At 58.9% G+C, this 13718-nt stretch overlaps 1 protein-coding gene across 8 annotated transcripts; it reads right to left on the bottom strand.

The window, feature by feature from the left end:
• Positions 1-90: 90 nt before the first annotated feature.
• On the bottom strand, positions 91-6151 carry DNAJB2 (DnaJ heat shock protein family (Hsp40) member B2). 8 transcript variants are annotated; one of them, XM_075093249.1, is made up of 10 exons: positions 6011-6148; positions 4527-4616; positions 3455-3564; positions 2959-3012; positions 2689-2808; positions 2446-2535; positions 2212-2317; positions 2003-2073; positions 1501-1722; positions 91-527 (listed from the first exon to the last, which is right to left on the bottom strand). In XM_075093249.1, the coding sequence occupies exons 2-10, from the start codon at positions 4589-4591 to the stop codon at positions 517-519; spliced, it is 849 nt and encodes a 282-aa protein (XP_074949350.1). In that variant the 5' UTR covers positions 4592-4616; positions 6011-6148; the 3' UTR covers positions 91-516. The 8 variants fall into 8 exon arrangements, with proteins under 8 accessions (XP_074949350.1, XP_074949349.1, XP_074949351.1 ...); XM_075093248.1 differs by lacking the exon at positions 6011-6148 and adding an exon at positions 5613-5767; XM_075093250.1 differs by lacking the exon at positions 6011-6148 and adding an exon at positions 5191-5216 and having other exon boundaries at positions 2689-2805.
• Between the last annotated feature and the right edge of the window lie 7567 nt (positions 6152-13718).

The raw sequence follows: 13718 nt of genomic DNA, 5'->3' as shown, positions 1-13718 counted from the left end.
CCCCACAACTGCCAGACAAGTGCAGCTGGGACTGGGCCCTCCCCCCCACGCCTGCATCCCCCAGCCCAGAGACACCCCACAGGCAGCAGCTACTGCAAACAGGTTTATTGACGGCTGTCAGCAAAAGGGGATCAGGGAGGGGGGGCTGCAGCAAGGAGGGGGGCAGAGCCCAGCCCTGCTGGCTGAGCCCAGCCATGCTGCCCCTCACTGACTGCCACCAGCACCCCCCAGCAGCCTAATCTACAGCAACCCACCTGCAGCCCCCTCCCTTCCAGCACACCACCACCACCCTCCCCACCATCCTCATGGTGCCTGGGGCATCTCCCCCCAGACCCAGGTATCGCTCAGCCATAAGCCCCGCTGTGCCCTCCCCCCCCACCCCACCGCATCCCATGGAGCCAGAGGGTGCTGGGGGAAGGGGGTGGCAGGGGGTGGCCGTGCAGGGACAAAGCTGAGTCCTGGCTGGGAGAGCCTCCGTGGGCGAGCGGGTGTGCGCGGTCCCCGGGCGCAGCAGCCTCAGAACACACCTGGGGAGACAAGCGGAAGGGGGGACACAACAGCACCCATGAAACCCTTCTTGGACCAGGGCTGGAAAGGAATAGGGAGGGAGAAAGGTCCCAGGAGGAGAGCCAAGGACTATGGGCAACGGCGAGGGTGGGAACGCCTGTGAGCATCACTGAGGGTCACTGCAGCTGCGGAAAGCAGGGAGGGACAGTGTCTGGAGACCAAGTTGAGGAGGAGGGGGTGACAGTACCTTGCAAGCTGAGCAAGGCGTAGGGAAGGGGGTGACCAGGCAAGGTCTGCAATGGGGTGGACAGAGGAGAAGAGGGTACAGGCAGGAGTGACAGCATCCAGAGGGGAAAGAGAGACAAGGCACCAAGCAGAGCCAACGTGCGCACCTCTCCTTGCAAGGAGGGCCTGATCCAGTACTCCCCAGCTCAGGCAGGGGCAGGCAGCAGCCAGGGAGGCACCGGCTGGACCCCATGCCTGTCTGCAGGGCAGGCAGGGAAAGAGGACCAGGCAGAGCCAGGGCATGCCTGCCCCCGGGCACCCCGCGCTTCCAGGAGCCAGGGCAGGGAGCTGCCCCTCTTCCAGGAACCCACCAAGGGCCCCTCTTCCAGCCACAACCCCCAACTCTGGCAGTGCCCCCACCCCAGGGTGCCACAGCTGCCCACCCACCAGAGCAGCAGCAAGGAGGCAGGGCAGGAGGGACCCCATCCCTTGCTGGGCGAGGCAGGAGCTGAGCCCCAGGCAGCAAGCCCCCAACCCCCTTTCCTCTCCCTGCCCCACGGTGGGGGGCACAACCCCAGCCCCATGCTCAGAGCAGGGGGCAGTGCCACTGCTTTGCTTTGGGGGCAGGTTCATGCCCTGCTGCAGCAGGGTTGTCGGCCCCTGACGGTTCCTGCTCCGGCCCCCCCCGGGGACCACGGGCTCTGCGGGCGGAGGACAGGGTGCCGGGGCTGCCCCTTGGAGCCGGCAGGGAGCCAGGGCCATGCCCACCTGCTCGGTGGTGCCCTGCGGCCTCCATCTCGGAGAGGCTGTAGGCCATGGCCAGCTGCAAGTCCTCATCCTCATCCTCACTGTCCGTGTAGAGGCAGACGGGCGAGGAGCTTGGGGGCCGGTGTGGGGCAGGCGGTGGGGGTGAGGGGTGCCGCGGGCTAGGGAAGGCTTGCTGCTCACGTCGGCTCAGCTCTAGCCCCAGCGCCATGTCGTCGGGGACACCTGTGGGGAAAGGGACAGGAGATGGGGGTCATGTTCGCTCCAGCTCCCCAGAGCTGGCACAGGGCCCCAGCAACTCCTGCCAACCCCATCAATCCGCCATGGCAGAGCCCCAGACCAGGGCAACCAGGGCTCAGCCCAAAACCAAGCATGGATGCAGTGCCCACCAGCCACCCCAAAGGAGAAGATTCTCCAAAGGAGGAGAGGAGTCCCCAAAGTGAAAGGGAGCTGGGAGGTGGCACTGCCAGAACCCAGCAAGTCAGTCTGTGGTGCCACTTCTCACCATCGATGTGGATTGACTTCAGCTCCCCGTCCTCCTCCACTTCCACCCGCTCCCGCCCATTCTCGATAATCCTACAGACAAACAGACGAATGGATGGATGGACGGTCAAGGGACAGGCAGCCAGACCAACACAGTGGCAAGCTGCAAGGTCCGAGGCCAGCTGATGAGGGGGGTCCGCAAGGGGTAAGGTGGGCCAGCACTGCCCTCACCGCTTGGTGGTGATGCGCCTGCCATTAACGAAGGTGGTAGAGGTGGAGACAGAACGGAAGCCCAGCCCTGCATCAGCACCGGAGCTGAAGGACGAGGCGAAGAAATCTGGAGAAGGGAGGAACAAGGTCGGTGACAGGGTAGGGGGCACAAGTAAGGCAGGGGACAGACTGTGTGTAGGGGGGTGCAGTGTCCTGGCAATCCCCTGCCGGGTAGGCCCTGGCAGCATCTCCTACCTGAGGATCCAGGGAAGGAAGAAAAGAAGTGGCCACCCCCGTGGTGCCGTGAACCAGGTCCTCGCAGCTCAGAGAAGGGCAGCATCTCATCTGGAAGGCAGGGACACCCCCCCGTGAGCATCGCCTCTGTGGCTTGGCAAGCTGGTAGCAGGGCACTGCCATGGGGACCCACCGCGGGGCCGGCTGCGCACCCCATCCTGAGCCCAGAGAGGTGCCCCAGAGCCAGTCCCCCACCCCACACACCAAAGAAGTCAGCGAAGGGGTCTCGCCCGCCAAAGAACTCCCGGAAGACATCGTGAGCGCTGCGGAAGGTGAAGGTGAATTCAGGGGCTCCGGCATCGGTTCTGGAGCCCCCCGGTCCTGCTGGAGGGAAAAGGCTGAGTTAAATGGAGCTCTGGGTGGGACCACCCTGAAAGGCAGGGAGCCCCAGGGGACACAGACCCACACCAGGTCTTCAGATGGGACTGTATCCAGAGCTGCACTAATGCCCCATGGCCACGCTCACCCACTCACCTGCCCCCATGAGTCCATCCTTGCCATAACGGTCGTAGACATCACGCTTCTGCTCTGGAAGAAGAAGAGAGGGGGCTGCAGGGAAGCCGGCTGCCAGGCATGGGGCTGCAAGCAGTAGCACAGGCAGGAGCACTGACACTTCCCCTGGCCAAGGGAGGCACAGAACAGCAAGAGCAGGGAGGTAGCACAAGCCCCCACTGCACCAGCACCGCTCCCAAATCCAAGCTGGGGCATTGGGCAAGGATGCACAAACCTCAGCCCTGCTGGGGAGACCTCATCCCGAGGCCAGCATCCCAGCATCTCTCCCAAGGGTCATTTCAGAGTACACGTGGAGCGGTAACCAAACCCCACAAGCTGGGCAGTAAAGCTGGAAGGACCTACTACCGCCCAGGAATGTCCAGGGATGCCACCTGGGTGAGCCCACCAGCAGGACACGCCAGGGTGAGCAGTCCCAAGGGCTGGGGGACACACACAAGACAGCACCATGGCCTCTTACTGTCTGACAGCACTTCGTATGCCTCAGCGATCTCCTTGAACTTCTGCTCGGCATACTCCTTGTTGTCTGGGTTTTTATCTGGGTGCCATTTCAGCGCAGCCTTCCTGTACCTGCACAGATGGGCAGCAATGGGCATGCAGCAGGGGCTCCTGGGCCAGCAACCCCCTCTGAGTGCACACCTCCGGCCCTGCGGGCAGGGGCACCCCAAGCCTACTTCACCCAGCACCCTACAGCCTCAGGCATCAAACAGGAGCTTCCTGGACCTGTTCACCTCCTGAGCAAATATTTGCAACATGACCCCAGCCTGCGCCCAGCCCAGCTGCCCTCGGCAGCAGCTCCGGACAACGCTCACAGGTTTGCTCTGGAGCCTTCCTGGCCTCTGCCGTGGGCATGCATGGACCAGTGGTTGCTGTGGGGCTCCTGGGGCCAGGTAAGCACAAGCAGCTCTTTCTTCCCACTTGCAGCTAGCTGGGGTTAACCCAGGCTGCCCAGCTTCTCTCACCTGCTTTTAGGAACCTCCATCCCCCCAGGCAAGCCACCAGTCTGCACCAGTGATGCCTCTCCCCATCAAGAGCAGCAAGACTTCGGCAGGGTGCCAGGCAGAAGCTGCAGGAGGCTCCGTCTGCCCCCAGGGCTTCCCCACAGTGCCCGATGCACAGCACAGGACCTGCCAATGGGGCCTGGTCCCTGAGCCAGAAGACACGCTGCTCTCACCCTGCTCCTGACCCTGACACCAGCAGAGTGCCTGTGCCCCACCCCTCTGCCATCTCTGCACCCTCTGGCAGAGAGAGGGGACGCCTCCAAACACCAGCGGGACCCACCTCCCGCCTCCATCCCCAGCCCCAGGCTGACAGTGGGGACAAAGGGACCAAACCCCACCAAGAGATGCATTTGTGTGGCAGTGAAGCCCGGCCCCGCTCTGGCCTCTGCACAAAGGAAACAAAGGCTGGATTGTCACTTCTGGAGCTGGGCCCTGTCCCCACTGGCCCCGCAGGGAGCCCTCGCCTCGCCTCGCTGACGCCAGGGAATGGTGATTCGGGCTGCAGCAGGGGCACTCCTGCCACACACTTACGCCTTCTTGATGTCCTCAGCAGTGGCATTGCGGCTCACCCCCAGTGCTTCGTAGTAGTCCACCATGATGTGCGGCTGTCCCACGGGGTCACTGCAGGGGGGAAAGGCAACATCAGGGGGTCTGCAGGCACAGCCTGGCAGCGCTGGGTGTGAGAGAGCAAGGCCAGGCTGCCCTGCCCTCCCCAGGTACCCCAGCCACCCCACAGGTCCCCCCAAGAGCAGCTCAGCAGCAACCCCGCACACGGCTCCTCAGCACCCTGCCTGTGCCTCAGCCACCTGGATGCATGAACAGCCCCAGCCGGAGATCCCCTGCTGCTGCCGCACGGCCCTCCCACCCGCATCACCCCAACTTGCCCAAGCAAGGAGACAGGGACTCTCGCTGTCGGCCCTACTGGTCTGCCCAGCTGCCCCCCAGCTCCCCTCTCGCCCCCCCTCGGCGGGCTCTGTCCTGGGGCAGGGAAGGGGGGGAGCAGCGGGAGCAGCCCGCTAAGGTGCTTAGCGGCTGGAGCGGATTAAGGGCTCAGCGGGGACCCTCCCGTCCCCGGGCACCGCAGGGCACTTCAATCAGCCGACACGCTCCGCATCGGGGACGGGAGCGGGATGCCGCTCCCCGGCTCCGGCGCCCGCGCCCCCGCCCCCGCCCGCGGGGTGCCGACCACCCCTACCCGTCCCCCGGTACTCGCCCCCCGCCAGCGCATCAGCTGACAGGGAGGGCGGCGCTAGCACCGGCACCAGTACGGCACTGGGACGGCGGCGGGGCGGTGCCGGCAGGGCCCGCCCCCCCCCCGGCTCGGCTGTAAACACGGCGCTGCCGGGGCCGCTGGGCCCGGCGCTGCCGCTGGAAGTTTCCGTCCCCGTCCCCGTGTGCCCGTCCCCCCCCGCCCCCCCTCCCCCCCCCCCCGCCGCCGCCACCACCGGCGGGCAGCCCTGGGCTGCGACCAGCGGATCTGGGCAACCGGGAGGGGCGGTAGCGGCAGCACGGGAGTGGACCGCACCGGCCCCGCTCCCCCCTCCGGTGCCCGCGCTCCCCGGTGCCGCCTTGCGCCCCGCTCCCCCCGCACGCCCCCCGCCCCGCCCCGCCGCCCACCTGAGTGCTGCAGCCGAGCCCTCCCCGCCCGCCCCGGGCCGCCCGCGGCCGCCGTCGCGCCTCCTCCCCCCGCCCGGGCCGCCGCCGGGCCTGCAGGCGGGCTCCGCCGGCCGACGAGCACAGGCTGCAGCCAACCGCCGCGCCGCCGCCTCGTAACGTCACGCGCTCTCGAGCGGGTGAGGTCACAAGGAGGCGTACTTGAGCGCGTAGTGGGGTTTCGTCGCTGCCTCCTTCCCTGGTTCGGTCCCCGCAGCACGGGTGGGACTTGGCCGAGGGCTCCGGTCCCCCTGCCCTGGTCGGGCACCCCTTAGGCAAGGCTGCCGGGGTGCGTGGGGCCCCTCCGCGGGGCTGCGTGTCTGCCCGGGAGCAGCACCGGGGGCGGGGGCACTGACACTGACCTGACCCGTTGGCCCCGGCGGTGCAGCCAGTGCTGCGGGCGCAGCGGGGCACCACCGCCGCCGTCCCCGGTAGCCCCCGGGCTCCACTTGCCCCTGGCCTCCTGCCGTGTCAGCTGCCCGGCCGGGCCCTGCCGGGGAGGACAGCGGGAGGGGACAGCTGGGGTGACTCAGCGCTTTGCTCAGGCTGTCCCGCCGCGGGGGGAGGACGAAGGGGTGCAGACTGCCAGGCTGGCGGGGACACGTCCCTGCCGGGAGCCCGGGCTGCGGGGCACCGCTGCGGCCCCGGCAGAGCATCCCCAGCCCCACGACCTCCCCAGCCCTGCTCACGCAGAGGGCGGCCAGCAGCAGTGAGCCGCCCCAAGCACCAGGCTGCCCAGGCACCCAGAGCACCGGGGCTTAGGCAATGGCCACGCACTGGGAACTTTGATGTGGACTTTTCCTCTGCATGGCCCCTGCCTGGGCAGCCCCCACAGAGGGGCTGCTCTCACCTGTCCTTAGGGTCACGGACAGACTCAAGGCCATTCACCTGTACCTGTGAACCTGTGCTGGCCATAGAGATCATACTATTCCCTCTTGCTGTCTGGATGTCAGGAGGGAGACTGGTCTTTCTGCAGGGCCAGGGTCTTTTGGACACCCCACCACCCCTGCACTGCAGCTGGGATGTCTTCCTCACCTCCTGCAAAACCCTAGCTGGGCTTTACTGACCAGGCTGTGGAGACCCAGGCATTGAGGCAGGCCATTCCCAGCAGTCCTCAGGGACCAGTTTCAGGACAGCCATCCCCATGAAGAGTCTTCCTCATCAATGAGCAGTGGGCCTGGGTGAGCACTGGGGTGGGTGAAATGCCAAAGGCATCCCCCTGTGCCAAGGCGCATGTCCTCTCCAAGGGATGGGAGGCCTGTCCCGTGCCGTCAGGCAGCACTTGATGAATTCCTTGAGCAACTAATTGGAGTATTCTCAATTGTTGGGTTTTGGTTTGATGGGGGTTTTATGTTTTTGGGGTGGTTTTTTGTGGTTTGGTTCCCCCACCCCGCCGGATGCCATTGCAGTGCTGCCCTCCTGTACCTGCGTGCCCAGGAGCAGGGATCGGGCTCCCTGGAGTGCCTGCCTCTGGCCAGGGTGCCCTCGCTGGCTGCCAGGGGCTCTGATTTGGCCCATCTGTCCAGCAATGGACGCGGGGCTGGCCCAGGCTGGGCTGACATGGGCACTAGATGGAGCTACAGGCTGCCTCACAGGTACCTGATCCTGCTGTCTGGGAAGCCAGGGAGATGCCACCAGGACCTAGCTGTGTCTTGGCAACTTGCTTTTCTTTCACTGGCTTTTGCAGCTGATGTGGGGACAAGGAGGCCCCAGAGCTGCCAGGTGCTCTGTGCCCACCAGGCGAGAGGCCTCCATGCTGGGGAAAGGAGGGGAACCCACGTGCTGGCTGGGACTCTGGAACTAGGGGAAGACATCACTGCTGCCTTCATGGCACGTGTGTCCCTCACTCATAAGACCAAGATATGCAGTGAGGAGGACTTACACGTCCCTAATGTCCTTAGGAGAGGCCATGTGGAGTTGTGCAGTAGGTCACCATGGCGCTGGTAGGAGAGAGGATGCTGTGCCAACCACCCCTCACCCCAGAGCTGCCACAATCACTCCCCTACTCAAATGAGCAAAGCCAGCCACCTCAAAGCAGCAGAAGAGAGGCAGTCCATCAACTGCTGGTGCCTCACACAGCACACCCCCCGCCTCAGTCTGCCCCAAGTCCTGGTGCACCTACCTGCCAGCCTGGATCACACCAGCTTCGAACCCAGCACAGGCATCTTGAGGAGACACTTATTTCTTTACAAATTGTGGGGCCTGCTGTTTTGCAACCTGTTTTTGGCTTTCCAGGGATGCAACAATGCTCATGAAATGCTCTCAAGGGTTTCTGAGAAAACAGCTTTTGGGTGAGCAGAGCAGGACACCAAAGAACCACATTTTTTTTTATCCTGGTTACCCCATCTCTTAGGAAGCCAACTGAATTGCATCATAAACTCGTGCTATATTATTATGCAAACCACAGATTAAGAGGGTTATTTTTTTCAGCACTGTACAACATTTCAGCTTTTGATTTCCTCAGAAGAATACAAACCCTTCACAGCCTCCTCAAAACTGGTAATTACATACCGCAAAATCTTATTCTTGGCGATTTTTGAGCTGTGGAGTGATGTGCTTGGGGAGCTGTGTGCCCACTGCTCCCCTCATGGCACCCAGCCATCTCCCCTCCCTCCTCCCTGCTCCTGAAGGGAATGTTCCCACTCCAGGGCAGCCATATGGAGATGCAGCAGAGAGGGAGTGGGACCTGGAGCTGGAGCCAGTGGGATGGGGTGAGAAGTGGTTGGGTAGAGTAAGGCAGGCTCCTGGGTGCCATTTCCTTGCCACTTTCCTCTGCCTGCCTGCTCCCAGGAGAGACAACAGCAGTGGCCACGGCAGTGTTCCCCATCTCTGGACACAGCCACTGGGTCAGTGTAGAAAAGGGGTCAGTGGGAGCAGTGCGTTTGCTCACCCCTGGAAGGGCTGTGCCAGGCTGGGGACCCCCAAGCACAGAGGACTTGTGACAGCTGGGGACATCACTTGAGAGGGGCATCCATTTTAAAAATCCACATTCATTCTTTTACCCCCAGTTCTGCTGTCTCACCTGAACAGCTCTGCCCAGCTCCCCTGGCTTCCCAGCCCAGCCAATTTCTCCACACCCTTGTGTTTTTGATGCTCTATGTGTTTGTCTTGACAGCCACATGCTCAGCCACCTGCCTGCCTCTTTCCCAAGCCGCTCTGTTCTCACCCCAGCTGGCTTTTCCAGAATTGCACCTTCTAGGAGCTGGGGAGTATTGAGGGAGGCAAAGTCCGGGTGCTTTTAGCAGAAGTCAGTGTAGCAAGACAAGAGAAGTGAGAAGTGAGAAGCAGCAAAGTCAGGGTGACTTTCGTTCAAGCAGGGCACTGACTTTGGGCCAGATTCAGCAATCTGCTAGACACAGGCTGTGTATCCCAGGCACCGCCCTGCGGGAGTGCTCGCCTGTGCTGACGCTAGGGCTGCTGCCCCAGCCAAAACCCAGGCAAAACCAAGGTGCTTGCAGATTTTAAATCAACAGAGTCAGAGGCTGGCGGAGGTGGCAGAAGCCCATGATTAAATAGGTTATCCATGATGACCACACGCACTATCCCAGGCAGCAGCTGAGCTTCACAGTGGCAAGGGGCTTCACTCCCACCCCTGGCATGCAGTTGGGAACAGGGTGGCTGCAGAGCCTGGACAGTCCCATGATATACAGGAGCAGGGCACCCCACACCCACCCACAGGTAAGGCTGGGGCCTGCATGGTCTGGATCCAACCCCAAGGGAAGGGAGGCTGGGCCAATGAAAAGACCTCATACTGCACCCCCTCCAAAGGTTGGGGAGCCCTTCAGCCGTGAGGGAAGCAGAAGCTGCAGCTGACGCAGGACAGGAAGTGGTTTTATTGTGAAACAAAACCTGATTTCAGTCAGACACACCAACACGCTCATGGCCACATGCTTCCAAGCACCAAGACCCTTGTGTCCGGCTGGCTTGGCCAGGATTTCCTGCAATGCCTGGTAGGACTGGGGGCACTGGCTGCCTGGTCTTCACCATGCCTCCAGCTACGTGCCCAAGCTTGGCCCATTGCCTTCATGCTAGGTATGGCTCAAAGGCAAAAAACAAGCCAACAGGGTGAAATAAAACAGGAGATGGGGACAATGCATTTGCATTAAAAGAAAACAAGAAAAAGCACGAAAGGATGCCAGTAAGCAGCCTTTTGTTGTTTTCAATAGCCCTCCATGCCTAAATACCAGCGCAGCACTGTGGATGCAATGGAGAAGGCTGTAATTCGTCCATCTCTAACAAAACAGCACGTAAAGCATGACCTGCTAAAATTGACATTTTCAGCTTATCAGGCCTACACTGATGGTATTAATGGACCTAACTGAGGGTCTTATTGAGCCACTAATGGTAATTTTTGATAGAGCTAGGAAAATTAGGGTAATTCCAAAGGACTGAAGGACAGAAATCACTCCAATCATTAAGAAAATAAACCAGTTGACCCAGAAAACTCTAAATTACTGATAATATCAGAAAAAAATACAGAAGAATTAATTTTCATTCTGTTGGCAGAGAATTAAAGACTGAAAAATGCATTTAGTACTGATCAGCCTTGTCTCAGGGAAGGCAGGTATTTCTATGCAAACTTGTCATCACCTTTCAGCACGATTACATGTCTGGCTGATTCAAATCAATGCCGCTAGCATGACATCCTTACTTGGAAGCCGGTAAGAGATGACGATAACAGCATTCACAAAAATCATGATATTGCTGCAAAGAGGGATGGAACAATCTGTTTTGCGTGTCCACAGAAGAAGGAGGCTCATAGCTGCTGCCAAAGGTCTTTCCAGATCTACATTTTGTGTTGTCCAGAATATGCTTCTTGGCATGCCAAGCCAGTCTGTTTATATTCCTGCATTGCTAAGGACACACCAAATGCATCAATAGCAAAGGTGTGCCTGTTACACAGGAGATACACTGCCAGGGGCCTTTGTAGTGGGGAATCCCAAGGATGGGTGCAAGGTCCACAGCAATAAGAAATGTTTACTAAGAAAAGTTAGGGCTAACACTAAGCTTGGTGGGGTAGTAGCTAGTGAAGGGCACAATTATCTAGTAGGGATGGTTTAGAGTTGCCCAATTAAAAGGCTACCTTGCAGGTAAGTTTGCTTTAATGTAGGAGGTATTTAAGGCAAGCACAGTGGAGGATTGGAAGAAGTGGCTCTCTGTGCCCTTGCTGGGAATCCCCAGTTGTGCTGGCTTTCGACTGCATGCAGAGAGCTACAGGTGAGGTGACTCCACAAAGGGCACAGCTCAGCTCTTTTGTCCACAGCTGCTATCTTCTTGGGCTTTCCTCTTCTCTCCTTGCTGTTTACTATTCCTTTTCTCATTGTCCCCTGGGCTCCTAACCTTACACACTGCTCCTATCGCCTTTATTAACAAATGGTTTGCCTCTCTCATTATCCTGTTTCCTTCAGTCCTTGTGTTGCTGGTGAAGTCATTGCTTTTGCTGCTTCTGCCCCTCCAGCCAGGGGTCGCCTTACTCCTGCCTCTAACATAAAGGGGAGACTCAGACTGTACATTTGCAACACTTGGACTTGGCAGTGCTAGGTTAACGGTTGGACTTGATGACCTTCAAGGTCTTTTCCAACCTACATGATTCTATGATTCTATGAAAATATGCATTAATACAGTGAAATGCAAAGTAATTGATTTGAGAATTTGGAGGAAGGGGCAGTCCTGTCACTAATTACTCTGCAAATCCACTTGTCACCCTCAAACCTCATCAGTGGTAATTCAGGATTAAATTTAAGACCATTGATTAAAGCGCCAAAGCTGGCGGTGCCTGACAGGGATGCCCACAGAAGCCCGGCAGCCCTTTGCTGGTGATTCAGCATCACCAACCAGCACTTGGGTACCCCAGGCTGCCTCACCAGGCACCGCACCGGCACTGCTGCTCAGTCCTCAGGACGCTGCCACCGACACCCTCGGCACTACAAGCAGGTTACATCTCTGCCTCTCTGCTGAGTAGTCAGACCTGTCATCTCTAGGAATGAAACCAGGCGTATTTGGCAAGGTGGGTTTTCCAAGGCAGTGGTTATATTCCCACCTTCTAATTCCTCTGGCTAGGCTATTCCTAGGGGTGGCTCATCCTAACAAGGAGACCCACATTAGGCATGGGAGCTCAGCAAACCAGGGCTCCTGAGTCCTTACAACAGGGAAATCCTCCAGAATAACTGTTGTTTTACATGTACAGCCGCTCAGCATCTGACTTAACTCCACTATGGTGCTCTCAGATATGTGTTTGAGCCAGCCATCATCAGGATGGATGTCCGACGCAAGCTCTCAGCCCAGTGACCTGAGGCCACCAGCTCACAGAGCCTGGGGCTCTGGGAGGAATAGGGAAAACAGCCCTGGTTTCACACATCTCACACTCACACACAAACAGCTCTGAGCAAGAGTGTCCCGGGAGCCATTGCCCAGCTTGGTTATTAAACGCATCTTTTATCTTGTTAACTGTTTCGCTCTGACATCCACCAGAGCTTGGCCAGCTGCCAGCACCTCCTTTCCGCTTTTAATGACTCCATAGCAATCCCTGAGACTCCAGGCTATTTTCTCCAGGCCCAGCTCTGCTCTCAGCATTCCCTCAGGCTGGCAAGCTGTTTGTATTCTATACAATCCACTTTCTCGTGAAAAAAAAAACCAAAACCCAAAAACCATTGCACACATCTGTCCAACCATCGGAGGCTCAACTGCTCCCCAAAGACTGGGGCAGAGAAAAGCTGTTGGTGAGATGCTCCTGCACCAGGAATTGTTTGTCTTCTCAGGGGACATTGGACTCTCCCACTTTTTAGTAGTTTTTCTACCTCAAAGGAGCGGGTGCATCTGCAGAGCTGCCTGGCGTGAACCTGCCGTGTCTCCTCTGCTGCCTGGAGGCTCGGAGCTCAGCCACGGTCCCACAGACAAAATGCACACTCCTGAGAGCAATGAAGCGATCACTGCCTCTTGCCCCATCACTGCCAGCTCACACGAGCATGGTCTGCAGCATTGCAACAGTGCTGACCACAGCTTTGTTGCAATTCCTGAGAACTTCTAAGATGGCAAGGCCTAAAGGACTGGGCATGAAGACTGACTTATCAGCGTGCCTACGGTCCTGCCTGGAGCTTGCAGAGCCCCTCCAGCCTGACAGGGTAACCCGCGCCTCTCCAGGAGCTCCTACCATCACCCGGCCATGCAGAATTCATTGCATTGCTGTTTCTAGCTGTTTCTGTGCTTCTCGTGCCACCCCCAGGTCTGAGAGCTGCTGGAAGAGAGGAGAAGCAGTGCTGGCTCCTCCATGCAGCCCCCCCTGAGCTGCACGCTGGCATCCCCTGTGAGCACAGGGACAACTCAGCAGGTTCAGCCCCTCCATCATCTGCCTGGAGGCATCTTGTTCACACCAGGCATGCTCAGAGCCCTGACATGAAGTCACTGCAATTAGCCAGCTGTGGTTTTATTTTGCTCCCGTGGGTGGGTAGCTGTTTTTCCCAGGATGTGAAGAAAGGTGGTGACACTGGCAGCCAGGGAGGCTTCTCACCCAGGGGTGCTGTGCCTGAAAAAGAGCTAGTCCCAACATGTCTGTCGGCCCCTTTTAGCCTTGCAGGCTGGGGCTCGGCATGCACGTGGGGCTGCCTGCGTCCCTGGGAGTGGCTCCCTGCTCTTGCCACTGCCCAGTGATTCAGGGCTTAGGACTGTAGTGAGATCTGGAATTAGCTTTATTTTTCCTGTAACGCAGCACACGCTCCAGGCAATGCAGCAGGCGTTGCACAATTTACTTCATTTTATCCGAAACAGCAATTACGCTGTTGTTGCTCAGCTCTAGCAGAGAGGACTTCTGTCAGATCACTACTGTGACCTGAATCCCATCAATAAATACCACACTTGGGTTATTCTTCCACTGGTGAAGATCCCTTGACCCTGAGGCAATCTTGCTCCAGTACCCTTACTGCTAGCAAGTCTTAAACTTGCATCTTCTTGCTCTGAGCATGCAGAAGAGTTAATCCCCTTCCTATCCACATCTGTCTTAAATATATTTTAAGAGCTTTATTGAGTCTCTGCTTCTCTCAACTTTTCACTGCAGCCTATGGTGTCTCATCTCTG

The sequence above is a fragment of the Phalacrocorax aristotelis genome, chromosome 5 (assembly GCF_949628215.1).
Source record: "Phalacrocorax aristotelis chromosome 5, bGulAri2.1, whole genome shotgun sequence".
NCBI classification, from domain to species: Eukaryota; Metazoa; Chordata; class Aves; order Suliformes; family Phalacrocoracidae; genus Phalacrocorax; species Phalacrocorax aristotelis.
This window is presented reverse-complemented; position numbering and strand designations above follow the sequence as displayed.